Source organism: Sus scrofa, chromosome 4 (assembly GCF_000003025.6).
Source record: "Sus scrofa isolate TJ Tabasco breed Duroc chromosome 4, Sscrofa11.1, whole genome shotgun sequence".
Classification (NCBI taxonomy): Eukaryota; Metazoa; Chordata; class Mammalia; order Artiodactyla; family Suidae; genus Sus; species Sus scrofa.
In genome coordinates this window covers 42,333,987-42,354,020 of record NC_010446.5, presented here as the reverse complement: position 1 = coordinate 42,354,020, position 20,034 = coordinate 42,333,987, and the positions used below count along the sequence as shown (strand labels likewise).

Below are 20,034 nucleotides of genomic sequence, written 5' to 3'. Positions count from 1 at the left end.
TTTTAAAGGTTTAGGAGATGTTTGTGCATAGGCAGCTCAGCCCTGGAAAACCTGGCCTCTATTCCCAATTGGCCACATCAAAAAAGGGCCACAGCTCAGTAACAACAAAAAAAAACCCAATTTTTAAAATGGGCAAAGGACTTGAACAGACATTTTCCAAAGAAAATAGATAAATGGCCAACATGAAGAGGAACAGATGCCCAACATCACTACTTACTAGGGAAATGCAAATCAAAACCACAGTACCTCATATCCATTAAGATGGCCATTATCAAAAAACAAAACAAAACAGAAAATAGCAATGTTGGTGATGATGTTACGAAATTGGAACCCTTGTGCACTGTTGGTGAGAATGTAAAATGGTGTGAAAAACAGTATGGAGGTTCCTCAAAAAAATCAAAAAGAGAATTATCATATGATCCAATAATTATACTTCCGGATATATTCCCAAAAGAATTGAAAACAGGGTCTCAGAAAGGTACCAACGTACAACCATGTTCACAGCAGCATTATTCACAACTGTCAAAAGGTGGAAGCAACCCAATCGTCTGTCCACAAATGAATAGGTAAACAAAATGTTAAATACATACAATGGAATATCATTCAGCCTTTAAAAGGAAAGAAATTCTGGAGTTCCCGTCCTGGCACAGGGGAAACGAATCCGGCTAGGAACCATGAAGTTGCAAATTCGATCCCTGGCCTCGCTCAGTGGGTTATGGATCCGGCATTGCCACGAGCTGTGGTGTAGGTCACAGACACGGCTCAGATCTGGCGTTGCTGTAGCTCTGGAGTAGGCCGGCAGCTATAGCTCCATTTAGACCCCTAGCCTGGGAACCTCCATATGCCTAGGGTGTGGCCCTAAAAAGACAAAAGACTAAAAAATTTAAAAAAATAAAAGGAAAGAAATTCTGACACATGCTACAACATGGATGAATCCTGAAGGCAGTATGCTAAATAGAGTATGCTAGTCATAAAAGACAAAACCTGGAGTTCCCACTGTGGCTTAGCAGTAATGAACCTAACTAGTATCCATGAGGACACAGGTTCGATCCCTGGCCTTGCTCAGTGGGTTAAGGATCCAGCATTGTTATGAGCTGTGGTGTAGCTTGCTGATGCAGCTCGAATCCTGCAGTGCTGTGGCTGTGGCATAGGCCAACAACTACAGCTGCTGTTAAACCCCTAGCCTGGGAACTTCCATATGCAGCGGGTATAGCCCTAAAAAGACAAAAAAGAAAACAACAACAACAACAACAACAAAACCTTCTATGATTCCATTTATATAAGGTACCTACAATAATAGACAGGTTTCTGTCTTCATGGTTGCCAGGGGCTGGGAAAAAGCAAGAGTGGGGAGTCGTTATTTAATGGGTACAGCTCAGTTTTGCAAGATAAAAAAAGTACCGGAGCTTGGTTGCACAACAATGCAAATGCAACAACTAGCAATACAAATGTAACTAACAATACACTTAGAAATAATTAAGAGGCTAAATTTATGAGTATGTAAAACTTACACAATTTAAAACAAAATAAAACCAGAAAAGTCCATCTCTTCAGATAATGTGAAGTAACAGAATAAAATCCCAGCTGTGCCACTGACAGAAGTGCTGTTTCTTCTTTCATGGGACAAGACAAGATTCAGTTTTCTTAGGGTCCACAAGCAGTCAAAATGACTCCATTTCAAACTCTACCCCCAAATTGTTTTTCCCCCTCATTCTTTCCTTCCCACCACTAGAGGGAAACTGTCCCCTAGAAAATCACCAAGGATAAATTCTCATACCTACATTCACAACTTATCTCTTCTCATTTCCTCTAAAATTCTGTTCACTCATATTCCTTGTCCATAAAAAAACCAAAAACCAAAAAACAAACAAACAAAAAAACAACCACCTATCCCCCATTCGGAGAAGGGGGAAAAACCAGCAAAAAGAAGATGAAAACAGTCTAAGTAAAAGTTTACACTCTAAGTTCAAACTGGATGTGGGTCACGATCCACATACATACACACTCTTTTGTATAGATAAAATATTATCTAGTAAAAAATTTCAATCAAACTGAATTAAAGAGTTCATGGAGGAGTTCCCGTCGTGGCGCAGTGGTTAACGAATCCGACTAGGAACCATGAGGTTGCGGGTTCGATCCCTGCACTTGCTCAGTGGGTTAACGATCCGGCGTTGCCGTGAGCTGTGGTGTAGGTTGCAGACGCGGCTCGGATCCCGCGTTGCTGTGGCTCTGGCGTAGGCCGGTGGCTACAGCTCCGATTCAACCCCTAGCCTGGGAACCTCCATATGCCGCGGGAGCGGCCCAAGAAATAGCAACAACAACAACAACAAAAAAGACAAAAAGACAAAAAAAAAAAAAAAAAAAAAAAGAGTTCATGGAAAGTTTCCTTGTTTTAGTAACGAATTATGAAAAATGTCTAAAAATTTGCACAAGTCAAATGATACGATTAATGCTCCAAAGAGGTTAAGTTTGATTCCCTAACAATTAAATATAATTACTATGTTGTGATCTTTTCTATGTATTTTTTAAATTATAGTTGATTTATAATGTGCCATTTTCTGATGTACAGCAAAGTGACCTAGTCACACACACACACATATACACATTCTTTTTTCACATATTATCTTCCATCATGCTCTATCACAAGAGACTGGATATAATTCCCTGTGCTGTACAATAAGATACATTTTCACCTTAATTCAAAAACAGTTTGGCGTTCCTGTTGTGGCTCAGCAATAAGAAGCCCAACTAGTATCCATGAGGTTGCAGGTACAATCCCTGGCCCTGATCAGTGGATTAAAGATCTGGCGTTGCCATGAGCTGTGGTGTAGGTCACAGATTGGACTCAGATTTGCTGTGGCTGTGGTGTAGGCCGGCAGCTTCAGCTCTGATTCAACCCCTAGCCTGGGAACTTTCATATGCCTCAGGTGTGGTTATAATACATATTTTTTTAAAAAATTATTTTGAATACTTCCTACAAAGATAAAACAACAATCCCTGCACCATAGGTGCTGACATGGAAGAGAATGAATGATTACCATACAGTGTGAGAAGAGGTCCATTGGAGGGAGGTACAAGATGGGAAGGGAGAACTGAAGAGGGGCATCTAACTCAATATGAGGCCAGAGGCTTCCAAGAGGAAAAAGTATCTGAGCTGAGTCTTAATGAAGAGAAAGTTGGCCAGAAGAATGAGAAGTGGAGGTATACCAGGCCTTGGAGCCTGCAAGATGTAAGAGTAAGAAGCAGAGAAACTAGGTTCTGCATATAGTCTAGTATGAGTGGACATGTGAAGGAATCCAGAGAGATGAGGAAAAGGAGGCACCACTCATGTCAGAAACAGTCTTGTCTAGTGTGTTACAGAGTTTGGGAATTTCTGGAAGACTGCTGGGAATCTTTCTCTTTTTTTTTTTTTTTTTTGCTTTTTAAGGCCACACCCATGGCACATGGAGGGTCCCAGGCAAGGGGTCGAATCAGAGCTGTAGTCACTGGCCTACACCATAGCATCGCCAGATCTATGACCTACACCACAGCTCATGGCAACGCCAGATCCTTAACCCACTGAGCGAGGCCAGGGATCGAACCCGCATCCTCATATGGATTCGTTTCCACTGTGCCACAACAGGAACTCCTCTGGATAATTTTGAAGAAAAGGAATAACATGTTCACATCTGTATTTAAGAAATACAATTTAGGACAATATTGATATGCAATGGGGCACAGTTCATATGCGACCATCATAACGCAATCAGGAATTACAAGAATAAAAAAAATTTTCTGGTACCAGAAAGTACATGGATTCCTGAAATTAAGAAATAAAATCAACAGGCTGTAGAGACTGATGACATTAGGAGAGTGAGGGAGAAAAGTGAGTCTAGAATGACAAGGGTTTTTTGCTTGCATAACGGTACCATTCTTCAAGCCAAGGAATAAAGAAAAGGATCAGGCTTGCAGAGGCAAAATGATGAATCCAGTTTGGTTCATGAGAAGGTTGAGGTCCAACAGGATATCCAGACAGATTTAGATGTTCATCAAACAGAAAGGATGGGGAAACTAGAAGAGAGGCTTGGTCTAGAGATTTGGAGTCAGTACTACATGGATGACAGCTGAAACTTAGGGGAGTAGATCCAAGCCAGGGAGGGTGTTTAGAGGGAGAAGGAGGCTAAAGGGAAAACCCTCTGGAGTATCAATATTTAGGGGCAGGAAAAGAAGAAAGGATTCTGAGTGAGATAAAGAAACATGTTAGGTGTCATAGATCAGAAGATATCTCTAGGGCTTTTTTTAATATCCCTATTTACTTCACATTTAGTTTTTCTTAAATAAAAACTCATAGACTCATTATTAATGTAAGTTTACAAAAGACTGGGAGCTGACCATGTCTGCAAAGAAGAAAACAACTTGTTTTTAATGTTTTCCTCAAGGAATAAAAACATGTCTAAGCCATGAGCACATATAAGAGGTCTATTAAATTAATCTTACTTTTCGGCAGGACGAAGTTCATGGATAACAGCTAAGAGCTTGGACAGCACCTGCAGTTTTCCTGACTCTTCCTCAGCAAACATGAGCGGGTTGTAATCAGGGGGGAACACCTTTAGCAAGTCTTCATACAGTCTTCTTTCTTCATTCTCATCCCAAGCTGAACTGCACTCTTTTTCCTATTCAAAAGGATGACTGTCAACACTGGTTCATCTTTTTTTTAAATGGAGAGGGAAAAAAATGCTAAAATTATGGGGGAAAAAACCTGAAGATTAAAAGCTATCTGAGGGAGTCCCCGGCCTGGCTCAGTGGTTAACAAATCCGACTAGAAACCATGAGGTTGCGGGTTCAATCCCTGGCCTTGCTCAGTGGGTTAAGGATCTGGCGTTGCCATGAGCTATGGCGTAGGTTGCAGACGCAGCTCGGATCCCACATTGCTGTGGCTCTGGTGTAGGCCGGCGGCTACAGCTCCAATTAGACACCTAGCCTGAGAACCTCCATATGCCTCAGGAGCAGTCCTAGAAATGGCAAAAAGACTAAATAAATAAGTAAAGCTATTTGATCTACAGTTACCAAAGGGGACAGGCAGAGGAGAGGGAGGAGTGAACTGGGAGTTTGGGATGGAAACGTCCTAAAATTAGGTTGTGATAACGGTTGTACAACTAGAAATACAGTAAAATTCGCTGAATTATTTAAATAAAAATCGCTACCCGAGGGATTTCCCATCATGGCTCAAGGGTAATGAACCCGACTAATATCCATGAGGATGCAGGTTTGAACCCTGGCCCCACTCAGTGGGTTAAGGATCCGACATTCCCAGGAGCTGTGGTGTAGGTCACAGACATGGCTCAGATCTGGCATTGCTGCGGCTGTGGTATAGGCCAGCAGCTGTAGCTCCCATTAGACCCCTAGCCTGAGAACTTCCGTATGCCACTGTTGCAGCCCTAAAAAGCAAAAAAAAAAAAAAAAAAAAATTCAGTGTTCCTGTCGTGGCTCAGTGGTTAACAAATCCGACTAGGAACCATGAGGTTTCGGGTTCAATCCCTGGCCTCGAACAGTGGGTTAACGATCCAGCGTTGCCGTGAGCTGTGGTGTAGGTTGCAGATGCTGCTCAGATCCCGAGTTGCTGTGGCTGTGGTGTAGGCCAGCAGCTACAGCTCTGATTCCACCCCTAGCCTGGGAACCTCCATATGCCACAGGATCAGCCCTAGAAAAGGCAAAAAGACCAAAAAAGAATCAACTAACAGGATTTCCCTGGTGGCACAGCAAGTTAAGGATCCAGCACTATCACTGCAACAGTTTGGGTCACTGCTGTGGAGCAAGTTTGATCCCTGCCAGGGAACTTCCACATGCCACAGGCGCACCACCCCCATCCCCAAAAAAGAATCAACTAACAGATATCTTTATGCCGTGACAGCCTGATGTATGGAGGTGCACTATGCAGATTATCAGCTAGACTTTTCATATCAGCTAGACATAGCAATCTCTTCCCTGACTCCATGCAACTCAAGAGCCTTCCAGTTATGAGTTGTTATATTTTTACTATTTACATCCCATTCACATTTTCTACAGAAAAATGCATATTTTTTTTTTCTGTCTTTTTAGGGCTGTAGCCACAGCATATGGACGTTCCCATGCTACGGGTCAAATTGGAGCTGTAGCCGATGGCCTACGCCAGTGCCACAGCAATGCCAGATCCGAGGCGTGTCTGTGACCTACACCACAGCTCACGGCAGTGCTGGATCCTTAACCCATTGAGCAAGGCCAGGGATCAAACCCAAGTCCTCATGAATACTAGTCAGATTCGTTTCTGCTAAGCCATGACGGGAACTCCGAGAAATGCATATCTTTTTTTTTTTTAATTTTTTATTTTTTTTTTATTTATTTATTTTTTTTGTCTTTTTTTTTTGCCATTTCTTGGGCCGCTCCCGCGGCATATGGAGGTTCCCAGGCTAGGGGTCGAATCGGAGCTGTAGCCACTGGCCTAGGCCAGAGCCACAGCAACGCGGGATCCGAGCCGCGTCTGCAACCTACACCACAGCTCACGGCAACGCCGGATCCTTAACCCACTGAGCAAGGCCAGGGACCAAACCCGCAACCTCATGGTTCCTAGTCGGATTCGTTAACCACTGCTCCACGACGGGAACTCCCGAAAAATGCATATCTTGATTGAACTTGGGAAAGAGTCAAATTTCAATTGGAACAAATCTATAAACCATTACTTAAAGGCTCACTTCGGCCATTTTATATTGATCCTTATTTGCTATGTTAGAAAAAAGGCTTTACTGAATAAGTCTCAGATTATAAATTATGTACCATATGTGTGAGTATCCTACGCCTATTCTTCATTAAGTGGTACACTCTGGGCCATCATAAAATCTTCCTTTTTTTTTTTTTTTTTTTTTTTGGTCTTTTTGCCATTTCTTGGGCCACTCCCACGGCATATGGAGGTTCCCAGGCCAGGGGTCTAATCAGAGCTGTAGCTGCCAGCCTACGCCAAAGCCATAGCAACGCGGGATCCGAGCCACGTGTGTGACCTACACCACAGCTCACAGCAATGCCAAATCCTTAACCCACTGAGCAAGGCCAGGGATCAAACCCACAACCTTATGGTTTCTAGTCGGATTCGTTAACCACTGCACCACGACGGGAACTCCCATAAAGTCTTCCTATTAAGGGAGAATTTTGGCTTCTATTTTTGCTAAGCATGATATGCTAAAACAGTTTAATTTTTATCATTGTGTATAGAATCAATTTCTTTAAAAGCTGCTTAACAGGAGTTCCCATGGTAGCTCACTGGTAACGAATCTGACTAGCATCCATGAGGATGCAGGTCCAATCCCTGGCCTTATTCAGTGTGTTGGGGATCCGGCACTGCCGTGAGCTGTGCTGTGGGTTGCAGACGCAGCTCAGATCCCACATTGCTGTGGCTGTGGCTGTGGCCAGCAGCCATAACTCTGATTCAGACCCTAGACTGGAAACCTCCACATGCCACGGATGTGGCCCTAAAAAGAAAAAAAAAAAACAAAAAAACCTCAAACTTGTGGAAGACATCTAATCTGGTGAAACATTCACATTGATTTAGCAAAAATTAAATTTTTAAGTAATAAGCATAGCATCATTAAAATTAAGTTTCTCAGAGTTCTGGTCGTGGCGCAGCGGAAATGAACCCGACTAGGGACCATGAGGTTTAATCTCTGGCCTCACTCAGTGAGTTAAGGATCTGGTATTGTCGTGAGCTGTGGTATAGATCACAGATGTTGCTCAGGTCTGATGTTGCTGTGGCTCTGGCGTAGGCTGGCAGCAACGCTCCAATTAGATCCCTAGCCTGGGAACCTCCATATGCTGCTCGTGTGGCCCTAAAAGGACAAAAGACAAAAAAAAAAAAAAAAAATTAAGTTTCTCCAGAAAAAAATTATATATGCAGTCTCTGAGTCCCTGTTTCCTCATCAAAAAAAAAAAGATACTTACTCCAGAGAACTTTTTGAAGAATAAATAAAATAGTAGTAGAAAAGTACTTAGTGTTTGGTACATGGTAAGTGCTTAATAAGTGTCATTAGCCAAGATTATTAATGCCAAAACATGGTTTTACCTGGCTGGACAGCTTTGGCTCTTTATAATAAACTCCTCAAAGTGGTATTGCCAGGCCACAAGGTATATAAAACTTTAAGATTTTTGATACACATTGCCAAGCTCTCTCTCAATTGTACCAATTTACATTCAAACCAGTAAGTGATCTTTATGTTCTTTCCTTGCAGTTTTCTGAATTTTATAAATTTCATAAATAATCATGTATTTCTTTTATAAAGATGAAAAAATAGACTATTTTTTCATCGTAAAGTTTATATTTGTTAGCACCAAGCAGACAAAACTGTCTAGGTTTATTCATATAAAACAGGAAGCAGGAGTCCCCATCATGGCTCAGCAGTAATGAACCCAACTAGTATCCATGAGGATGCACGTTGAATCCCTGGCCTCACTCAGTGGGTTAAGGATCCATTGTTGCCGTGAACTGTGGTGAAGGTCAGATAGGACTTGGATCCCGCTACTGTGGCTCTGGCGTAAGCCAGCAGCTCCACCTTTGATTTGACCCCTAGCCCTGGAACTTCCATATGCTGTGGGTGCAGCCCTAAAAAGATACATAAAAATTTTTTAAATAAAATAAAATAGGAAGGGAAAGAAGGACCAGGCTCCAAAGGGCAAGGGGTGCAAACTGTGGAAGGCAGAGCCTGACACCCATGCCATCCCTAGTTTAGCTCTGTGAACATGGGCCTGCTCAGAGGACCAAGAAGAAGGCTGGACAGGCTCTGGGGCAGAACCATACTGCAGGCACTGCACAGCTTTTGGAAAACCCACAAACACAACCATAGGGAATCTGTCCAATCTGCCTTCTTAGGTTCATACAGAAGAGACCCTCGGCTCATATCCCTGTCACAGTCTCAGACTCCACTTACTTTTACTGAGCTGAACAAAAGGCAGGGGTGATTGCACAGTTTTTTAAGAGCTCCAATACATATTAGATGAGAACTATTTTCCATCAGTCCTTGAAGACAGAATCTGACAGCCTGAGAATTCAACAGCTTTCGATACAGTTCAATCTGTAGTGCTCCTGGTCGGCAAAAGACAACATTCTCTATTTTAGGTGGAAGATATTTATTTATGACTTCTTGGGTTCTTCTGAGGATAAAGAGCCCAGTGAGGCACGTAAGTTCACATGCTCTTCTCTCTCCTAACTCCTTTTCTTCCTATGGAAAAATAGACTTAAAAATAAAAGTGCTTTAGACCAAAAAAATACACAGAGTTAAAATGAACATTAAACAGTTTATAATGATCAACATTTACTAATTGCTTCCCTTCACATTTTTTTAACAAAAGAAATGAACTACAAGTTTAGAATAGAAAAACTAGCCATTGTCTCTTTATACGTTTAGCATTATCATTTAATTAAATGAAGCTACAATCTCCTAATCTTTGTTTGGCTATTGCTGTCATTGAGAGTCACTGGAAGTCAATAACCTACAAATTGAATTATTCTGAAAGTAAGCTATTATGTGAAGACTAATGGTACATACTCTTAAAATCCTTAGCTAAGCAATCATACAACAAATGCTTGGAAGAAAATATTTTGACAAATTATTGATCCTAAAACTAAGCCTATAAGAATTACCGGCACGAAGCACAGTTGACACTTTCATAATCAATACACATTGTTCATTACAGTACATTTTTAAAGTCAATATACAGTATGGTTGAAATATATGTTTAAATTCTCCATACAGAATCTTTTGAGTATATAGAATTTTACAGTGAACCTTAAAACAAACCTTATAGGTACATATTTGTTTCTATATAAATCAAAGAAAATGTCCCTTATATTTTAAAATTATTTTTCATTTTTATTACAAAGAAACTGGTTCACTGAAGAAAGGTTAGAAAATACAGTTATGAAAAAATAAGAAAACCAAAACCGGCTTTCACCAACCAGAAACAACCAAGGATATCAAGACCTTTTATGCGTAAATTCAAATTGTTTTGTTTGCACAGATATGCAAATGTATCTGGTGTCTTATTTTTATTTATATTTGTAACAGGATCTCAAACCATAAAGCTTCATGGGAACAAGAAACCAGTTTGGCTTATCATATTCCCCAGTGTCTGGCATTTAGCATTTTGCCCACTTTAGGTATTTAATACATAAGTGTGGAGTAAAAAAAATAACGTTATTTTACTTTTAAATAATGTATCATAAACATTTTCTATGCTATTAAATATATGCATAAGCCATTTTTTGTATATAGTTCCTGGTTCATGGAGAATTGCTCAGTAAATGTTTATTAACTAATTATAGCATTTTGTTAATTCTCAGACTTAAAGGTATATTTTACTTTAACTTCTCTGAAATAGGATGCTTTTATAATCAATGACCTCTTACAATTATAACTGATAGCATGTTCTCCTTACTGGTATAGAAAGTAATGATGCATCCTAGAATTAACAGTATCTTAGGCTCAGTGAAATATAGTACCTACAGATAATGCAGAGTCTAAGTTACATTTTCCTGCCTTTGGAAATGTTTATTTCCAATTAGTTTTTTTTCTTCAGTTTGTTTCTAATTTTTTACCCATACAGCTAAATCTTTTCAAATATCTATGATAATTTCTTTCTTTTTGTGTGTGTGTGTGTTTTTGCCTTTTCTAAGGCCATTCCCAGGCCAGGGGTCAAAACAGAGCTCTAGCTGCCGGCCTAGGCCAGAGCCAGCAATGTGGGATCCGAGCCGCATCTGCAACCTACACCACAGCTCACAGCAATGCCGGATCCTTAACCCACTGAGCTAGGCCAGGGATCGAACCCGCAACCTCATGGTTCCTAGTCAGATTCGTTAACCACTGAGCCATGACGGGAACTCCTATGATAATTTCTTTATAATAAATTCCTAAAGGTGGTATTGCCAGGCCATAAGATATACCCAATTTTAAGGCTTTTGATGCATATTACCAAATTATCCTCCAGTTGTACCAATTTATATACCAACCAGTAGAGGAGAGTACTCTCAGGTACACTTGCTATTACTATGTAAATCCAACTAACAAAAACATCCATAGATACTTCATGGCTTGGCTTACCTTTTTAAATACCAGTAAGGATGAACATTTTTATATATTTACTGTCATTTAAGTAAGAGGAATTGAAAGATTGTGGCAAAAATAAAACAATCACTCTATTAATTTAATTTTTCCAAAATTAAAATACCCAAGTTATGGATAATATTCCCAGATGTACTGCTCTTTTCTAACCTATTTATTAAAAAGTAAGTTATACCTGAGAAGCAGAAGGTTGTCTTGATGTAATGATGGGTTCTTCATATATTTTTCTATAACATGACAAAGAACCTAATATTCCTGGATTTACAAAATCAATTAATGAAAAAAATTCTTGGAGATCATTCTGAACTGGAGTACCTAAAGAGAGAAAAGTGATGAGAAAGTCAAGTTTGTGTTTTACAATGTCAGGTCTTTATAGAAATTTGTACTCTCCCCCCAAGACAACTAAATACAAGCAAAGTGTCTAAGAAAGAGCAGCTAAATCAAGTTTTTTTTTAAATAATAATCATATTAATTTTCCTGGTTTTAACAGTGAACTAAAGTATCATCCACTGTGGCTGAGTACAGGCTTTAGAGGCTGACTGTGTGGGAATGAATCCTACCTGCATCATTTACTCTCTGAGTAACCCTGAGAAAGCTACTTACCTGAATTTTATTAGCTGTAAAATAGGGATAATAATAGCAGCTCCTAAGGTTGTGAGGATCGAATGAGTTATTTCATATACAATTCATATTGCGCCTGGAGCACAAGAAATGGCCCATAACTGCTGTTATTATTATCATCAATGTACGACTCTGGACAAGCTGCTTAAGCTCTTTTAAGTTAAAGATTTTTTCACTTATAAAAGTGGGAAGACAATTTTCCAGTGGTATTACAATGAAAAGTAGAGACAGTGGATATGAAGTGCCTGACATTTAGTAGCAATAGTGAATGGCATCTATTATTATCGCTTCATGAAGTTATTGAATAAAATTGGGATCTTCACTAATCTTAAAGGTTGACATGGACTGGAAAAATACACTTATTTCAGTAACAGAAAATAGAATTGTAAAAAAGCAATTATGGAATTTCAAAATTACTTCCTTCAAAATTAAATGGATAGGAATTCACACTATGGTGGGGTAAGAACCCAACTAGTATCCATGAGGATGCAGGCTAGATCCCTGGCCTTGCTCAGTGAGTTAAGGATCCAACATTGCTGTAGCTGTGGTGTAGGCAAGCAGCTGTAGCTCCAATTTGATCCCTAGCCTGGGAACTCCCATATGCCTTGGGTGTAGCCCTAAAAAGGAGAAAAAAAAAAAAAGAATTCAAAATTAAATGGGTAGACCCAATGTTGGACCAATGCTTACTAATTTTTTAAAACATCTAATTTGTTCTAAATTGTTTAGCTGCATCAGAGTTAGAGAAAATAACTCTAATTATATAAGTATGCATTTTATTAAGCCTTTAAAAGAATATCCATGACAATAATTAATAAAGATGGGGGAGTGGGAAAAGCAGGAAGGAAAAGAGAGGAAAGGGTTTGTCTTAGACTGAGTTCTCAGAAGCTGAGCCTAAGATAAGGATTAAGCTACACATAATTAATGAGGGAGAACTCTCAGGAGAAAGGGAATGGAGGAATCAGAAAATGTAGAGGAAGAAACTAACAATTTCGCTCAAGCTAAATTACAGGGAGCCTTAAAGCATAAATTGCACTGTAAACTCAGTCCTGAAATTACCCTGAGGCAAAGGAACTTGCATTTTTTACTTATCTTCTATACGAGTCAATCATTGACCAAGATGCAGGGGGAAAACGAAGCTCTCATTCAACCAATGAGAATTCTCGAGGAAAAGCAGGGGATTTGAGTTGTTTAAGCAGTAGTCCCAGCAGCTATGGAATGGGTGTAACAACCCAGAAAAGGCGAATTAGAGAGGGCACCAACAGTTTCCACCAAGAGTAAGTGACTCATCCTGTCCAATGAGATATAAGAGTAAGTCAGAGAGGAGCCTGGGAAAGTCTCCTTATTCTTAAAGATAGAGAAAAAGGTAGCGCCAGCCCCTGCTCTCCTTTAAATATCACCACAGCTAAATGTGATGTCTGGAACTGCTCTGGTCACCTGCTACAAGCATGGGGATGAAGTCAAAAACACAAACATGGCACAGCAGAAAACAAAAAGAACCAGAATCCCTGACAACACTGTGGAGCTGCTGTATCACCACTCCTGGAAGCTCTCCTAGCTCTAGACCTGAAGTTATGTGGGGGAATAAGCACCTTTGGTTCAGATATCTGTTACCTGCACCTGAAATTACCTCAACTGATACACAAGGGAAAGAGGCAAAAGCGAAATTATAAGGAAAAAAAAAAAAAGGCAGAACACAGGAGGGCATCAGAAGAAGCATTTAGAGCAGAAAATACAATGGATGATTTAAAGGGGAGGGGGAGGAAGTTCCCCTGTGCCACAGCTGGGGTTGCCACAGCTGTGGCACAGGTCACAACTGCGGTGTGGGCGCCATCCCTGGCCTGGGAACTTCCATGTGTCTAGGATCTGGCCAAAGGACAATAAAGAAGAAAGGAAGAGGCAGTTCCCAGAATTCCCCCTGTGTTGCAACAGGATCAGCTACAGCATCTTGGGAGTACTGGGACTCAGGTTTGATCCCCAGCCCAGCACAGTGGGTTAAGGATCCGGCATTACTGCAGCTACAGCTTAGGTCATGGCTGTGTCTTGGATCTGATCCCTGGCCCAGGAATTCCATATGTCTCAAGACAGCCAAAAAAAAAAAAAAAAAAAAAAAAAAGAAGAGTTCCCTGGTGGTCCAGTGCTTTCTCCACTGCAGCCCAGGTTCAAACCCTGGTCTGGGAACTAAGACCCCACATCAAGCACCTGCCCACTGCAGCCAAAAAAAGAAAAAAAGAAAAGAAGAGAAAGGGGGAATTCCCTTATGGCACAGCAGGTTAAGGATCCAGTGTTAACAACGTAGCAGCTTGGGTGACTGCTGTGGCACAGATTTGATCCCTGGCCAGGTAACTTCCACATGCCATGGGCATGGCCTAATTCATTTATTCATTCATTCGTTTTTTTTTTTTTTTAAAGAAAAGAAGGGGAAAGAAGGGGCTACAAGGGAGTCAATACACTAGCATAGTACCATTCTAAGAAACTGTCACAAATGATGAGCTATGGTGTAGGTTGCAGGAGTGGTTCAGATCTGGCGTTGCTGTGGCTCTGATGTAGGCCAGCGGCAACAGCTCCGATTAGACCCCTAGCCTGGGAACCTCCACATGCCAAGGGTGCGGCCCTAAGAGGTCAAAAGACAGAAAAAAAGAAATTGTCACAAATGTTGCCTAGAAGTAGTTTAGTCCCCAGTTCACTGCTTTTAGTATTCTTTTCTAATTCTAGACTAGGCAGAACCTATAGGAAAAAGGTAAAGTTAAGCAGCGATATCCTGTGAAAGGAAAAAAAGAAACACTGAAGATTTTCAAGTAAAGTTTGTTTACTAAAACTATTTCATTTACTAAAACTATTTTGTTTACTAAAACTACTGGCAGAGCTATAGAAGTAAAACTTCTAGGGAAACAGAAAATTCCTAACCTACCGCCATCCCAGCAATAAAAGCTTTTTTTTTCAATTGCTTATTTTTTAAGGAGGCATAAATCTACCATCCAACCCAAGAACTGGAAGATTACCAATAACCTACACCTATATTCTCATTTATTATCTCCATAAGAAGTTCTAACAGGAATTCCTGCTGTGACACAGCAGGCCAAGGAGCTGGTGTTGTCTCCATGGCAAGGGTTAAATTCCTGACCTGGTGCAACAGGTTAAGAATCTAGTATTGCCACAGCTGTAGCATAGGTTGCAGCTGCAGCTCAGATTTGATCCCTGGCCATATGCCAAAGGTGTGGAAAAAAAAAAAAAAAAAAAAAAAGCTCTAAAAGCTCTTTATACATATTCATACTACTTTCCCTTTAGGTTCTATAATTCCACTTTTGGCATCTATATAGAAAAAGCATATGCTTGTAATAGATATTCACCACCACATTTCAAATTATGCAGCAGCCATAGGAAAATGTTCCCATTAAGTATATTTTTATGTGCATATATATGCCTATAAAGATGTATTTCATATGTATACATAAAAATAAAGAAATATGACTCATGTTTTCTGCATGTGTGTGTATGTGAATAATGAAACATAACAAAGTGCTAACATTTATTAAGAAGTTGAGATTAGAGGATGATTTCCATGCTCTAGTTTCTAAGAATGTTATAACACAACAATATATATACATATCTCTGTGTGTATGTCTGTGCCATGGTGTTTTGTTATGGCAGCCCCAGAAGTCTAACGCACCTCTATTAAGCAAAATGAATCTTAACCACTACACATTCCAGTAAATGGTAACTAAATATTCTCCATAGCACTGGGCTAGACAATACCAGGAAACAAACTCAAAATTACTTTCATTTGATTCTTAGTTTTTGAGCATCTATTATGTACGTAGCACTGAACATACTCATACACAAATGTTACTACCAGAGTAAGACACAAATCACCTTGGTGGTGAGATATCCTGCCACTATGAAAAAGAAGAATTTATTTGGGCAATTCCAAGGCGATAAAAACCAACTGTAAGTATTTCTAAATGTAAAAGATTTATTAGTGCTAGTTTTCACATAAATTCACAGCTCAAGAGCAACAGGGACAAGGACAGGAAAGCAGAAACAAGCTGAAGAAGGCAAAGTACAAATAAGGGGGCAAAGCCAATTCCTCAAAGGAAATTATCTCAGTGGTCACTATTAGGCCAATCCTTCAAATAAAGCCCCAGCATCATTTTCTACTGAAAATATTAAATTTAATTCATAATACTAGTTGAATTGGTATTTGCTTATTATTGAGAATATTAAAACTGTCCATTTTTTGCTAAAGGACATTATCTATTATTCTATTATCTATTATTATTATTACCTAAAAGTAATATTAGTTATCACTCTTTTATTTCTTTTTCTTTCCCCTTTGAATGTTAATCTTTTTAACTCCGTAGCTACTCAAGGAGTGCCTTGAACAGAAAATGGGGGGGGGGGTGTATAAACATTAGTAATGAATACAATTCCCTTCTTTCTTCTGCTACCAGAATGGCAAATTGCAAGGGCCACACAAGCCCACAGTGAGGTGTGGGAGAAAAGCTATATTGAGCTACTCATGTCTAATTTGAGTCTAGGCGTTAAGCTTAATAGGAATGAGTACAAAAGGACTCTTGTATTTACACACAGTCTATCTCACCTTTCCAGAGCAGAGAGTCTGGACCAGAAGTTTTGGCCAGCAATAAACTATATACATAGAGCACAAAGATAGAAAAATAACAGGTATTTATATTAAACATCTATCATGTATAGGGGAGTTTTCCAAGAACTTTATGTGGATTGACTCATTTGACCCACACAACTCCAGGAAATAGAGGGAATAACCATCCCTATTTCATACATTAGGAAACTGATGTACAGAAAAGTATAAATTGCCCAAAGTTGCCTAACTATAAATGCCATACTTGAAAACCAAGCATAGGCCATCCAGCCGCATCTCCTCCTTTCTATACCATGATACCATTGCATTTATTCCTCAAAAAACTCCAAAATCTGGAGTTCCCGTCGTGGCCCAGTGGTTAATGACTCTGACTAGGCACCATGAGGTTTCAGGTTCAATCCCTGGCCTTGCTCAGGGGGTTAAGGATCCAGCGTTGCCGTGAGCTGTGGTGTAGGTCGCAGAAGCGGCTCAGATCTGGCATTGCTGTGGCGTAGCCTGGCGGCTACAGCTCCGATTGGACCCTTAGCCTCGGAACCTCCATATGCCGCGGGAGTGGCCCTAGAAATGGCCAAAAGACAAAAACAAAAAACAAACAAACCAAAAAAACAAAAACCTCCAAAATCTGGGTTGCAGAACATTACAGAGGGATGTGATAATTCAGAATCCTATCAAGACTCAGCTAACTCAGGCTTATTAGTATGAATTCAATCCAACACCATCAATTCTTTGGATGCCAAACATTATATTAAAAGTGTTGTGTATTTGCTAGGCAAAAATTCTATCATGTCTTCCCAAAAGTAAATACAGACCAGTTAGAATTATCCTTTTCTCACAAGGGAGGCTAAAGAGGGCTGTAGTTGTCTTAATGGCACTGTTCTTCAAACGATGCCCTTCGTCACAAATTAGAAGATCAAATTTTATATTCTTAATTTGATCCAGGGATCGAAGTAACATTTCATAACTGATGATAAGAACAGAATACAAAGGTGATTTGGTGAATTCTTCTACTTTGTGGTCCTAAAAACAAAAAGGTAATACTTAAAAATCACGGGTAGAAACTGTCAGATCAAACTTAAGCAGCATATGCCTGACAACCATTAACTAAGTATTAGAATATGTTAACTCATAACCAAATTACAGGGCAAGATTCCATTTACCTGCAAAGGAGTGGGAGAGTTACATATACTTAAAAACTGCCACCACATAGAGAATGAAACTGCAGAATTGATTTGAAAAGCTAGAGATTTAGAAAATGACCAAGGCTAAACTTTTAAAAGTTTCTTACCGGATCAACAGTAAATATCTTGATTCTTTCACTTCCTAACCATTTTTGAAATTCTTTCCTCCAATTATTCACCAAGCTTCCAGGTGTAACAATAAGTGTCTTCTTTATTACTGGCTTCCCGCCATAGGGTCCCTGACACTGTAGAGTCCAGATGAGTGAAATACATTGCAATGTTTTCCCTAAACCCATTTCATCAGCAAGAATAGCTCCACATCTGCCGTTCACCCTGTTAGAAATAATTACACTTCCTTTAATCAAGAAGTGAATATATTTTATGTCCCTAATATCATTACCTATTAGTCAAGAACCAGAAGCTAGTATTTTGTAACTAGGATGAATACTAGCCCCACTAAAGACTTTTACAGCTAATTTATGACATACCCCTCTTTTGCATCTCTGGTAATTATATTTATGATGTACTTATTGTCAACTAAATTACTAAAACAAATTGAAATTAACAATTTTATGTTTTCCATTTCAAAGTGTAGACCAAAAAATTACAAACATGAATTATAGCCACTATTATTATTATTTTAGTTCAACAATTTGCCACTGCAAGATGCCAGTTAACTGAAACATAGTGAGTGGCAGAAAGAAAATAGTGATCCACCCTTTCACAGTGGAGGGAAGGGAGCAAGAAGGCTTCGCTGGAAGAAAATGAACCTTGGGCAGAGTTTTAAAGGTAAATAGAAATTCACTACAGGAGTTTTCTTGTGGTACAGTAGGTTAAGGATCTGGCATTGTCACTCTAGCAGCTTGGATGGCAGCTGTGGTGCAGGTTTGATCCCTAGCCTGGGAACTTCCACATGCTGCAGGTGCACCGCCCCCCCCAAAAAAGAAAGTTAAAAATAGGGAGTTCCCTGGTGGTTCGAGCAGGTTACAGATCTGGCATTGTCATGTACACCTAAAATGATGCCACACACCACCCAGTGGAGTGCATATCGCAGAATAGGAAACACTGCTCTCAGCTGTAATAATTTTAAGCAAGGAAATGCCATGTTCAGAACTGTTTTCAGAAAAAGCTAGCTGGTGGCAATAAATGAATGAATTTGAGGAGCATCAGAAGAAGATGCACAAGTTAGAAGCCATTGCATAATCCATATAAAATATAATTTTATGGCATCCATTACTAGGGCTGCTACAGTGAGGTGCCAGGAACTATTAGAAACCAAATGATACTTGGGAGGTCAAAATAATTAAAAGTTCAGGTTTGATTAGATAGAGAAGATGAGAGAGAAGAAATCAAAGATGAATTCTCAAGCCAGCTGAGATAGATCTCCACAAAGAAGAGCAGATTTGAGAGAGAACATGAATCTAGAAAGTTTTCTAGGACATAGTTTTCCCTGAATTTGTCACCATTCAAAGGCTTCTTTGAGTCTAAGGCAATTTACAATCCCAACTCTAAGACCAATATAAAAATCAAGGTCCTATGCTTTAAGAACAAAGCGGAAAAGGACTGGAAGGAAATCTACTAAGATGTTAGCAGAGACCTTTGATTCTTTTCTACCTGGTTTGTCTGGAATGTATGTATGTGTGTGTGTGTGTGTGTGTGTGTGTGTCTTCTACTTCACTGGTACTTCAACTACAATTCTCTAAGAAAATTCAATTTTAAAAGGGGAGGAGGGGAGTTTTCATCTGGCTCAGCGGAAATGAATCTGACTAGTAACCATGAGCATGTAGATTCAATCCCTGGCCTCGCTCAGTGGGTTAAGGATCCAGCGTTGCTGTGAGCTGTGGTATAGGTCGCAGACTCGGCTCAAATCTGGCGTTGCTGTGGCTGGGGGTGTGGTGTGGGTCGCCGGCTACAGCTCTGATTCGACCCCTAGCCTGGAAACTTCCATATGTAGCAGGGTGGCCCTAAAAAGACAAACAAACAAACAAAGTAAAAGGGGAGGAGGGACTCTTTTTTTTTTTTTTTTTTTTAAGTAGAGCTGAGACAAGAAGAAAACCTTTTCCAAAATCCTCATAAGCTATATGCCTAGCTCCTAGCAAGATGTCTGGCACACAGCATCAAGAACCACTTGTGGAAAAAATGCACACATTAATTACCATTTGCCATGCCTACCAAAATAGAATTCATGATGTACCCACTGAGATGCATTATATATCAGGCTCTTCCTAAAAAACCATTATGTTACAAGGTAAAGTTCAGATTAGACTAAACAAATTATTTTCCTACCTCATTCCCATCACACATTCATAAAGGAATATGATTCCTTCTCTCTGATGTGGTCGAAGGTGATACACAAGGTGAGGATCTATTACTACATCCACAATAGGAAAATGGTTCTTATTGAACATCCACTGGTGATTATTATCTGGTCGTAGCATAACAAGGGAATCTTAAGAAAAAAGTAAAGTATAATTATAAACATATTCCAATTCACTTTGTC

At 39.8% G+C, this 20,034-nt stretch overlaps 1 protein-coding gene across 1 annotated transcript in view; it reads right to left on the bottom strand.

Moving 5' to 3' along the window:
• Window positions 1-20,034, bottom strand: part of RAD54B (RAD54 homolog B (S. cerevisiae)) — a 119,927-nt gene that overhangs the window by 15,388 nt on the left and 84,505 nt on the right. The window contains 6 exon segments of the mRNA XM_021089101.1: window positions 4,477-4,652; window positions 8,928-9,218; window positions 11,293-11,432; window positions 17,166-17,373; window positions 17,642-17,867; window positions 19,821-19,983. Of these exon segments, the coding sequence (XP_020944760.1) occupies window positions 4,477-4,652; window positions 8,928-9,218; window positions 11,293-11,432; window positions 17,166-17,373; window positions 17,642-17,867; window positions 19,821-19,983 (1,204 nt within the window).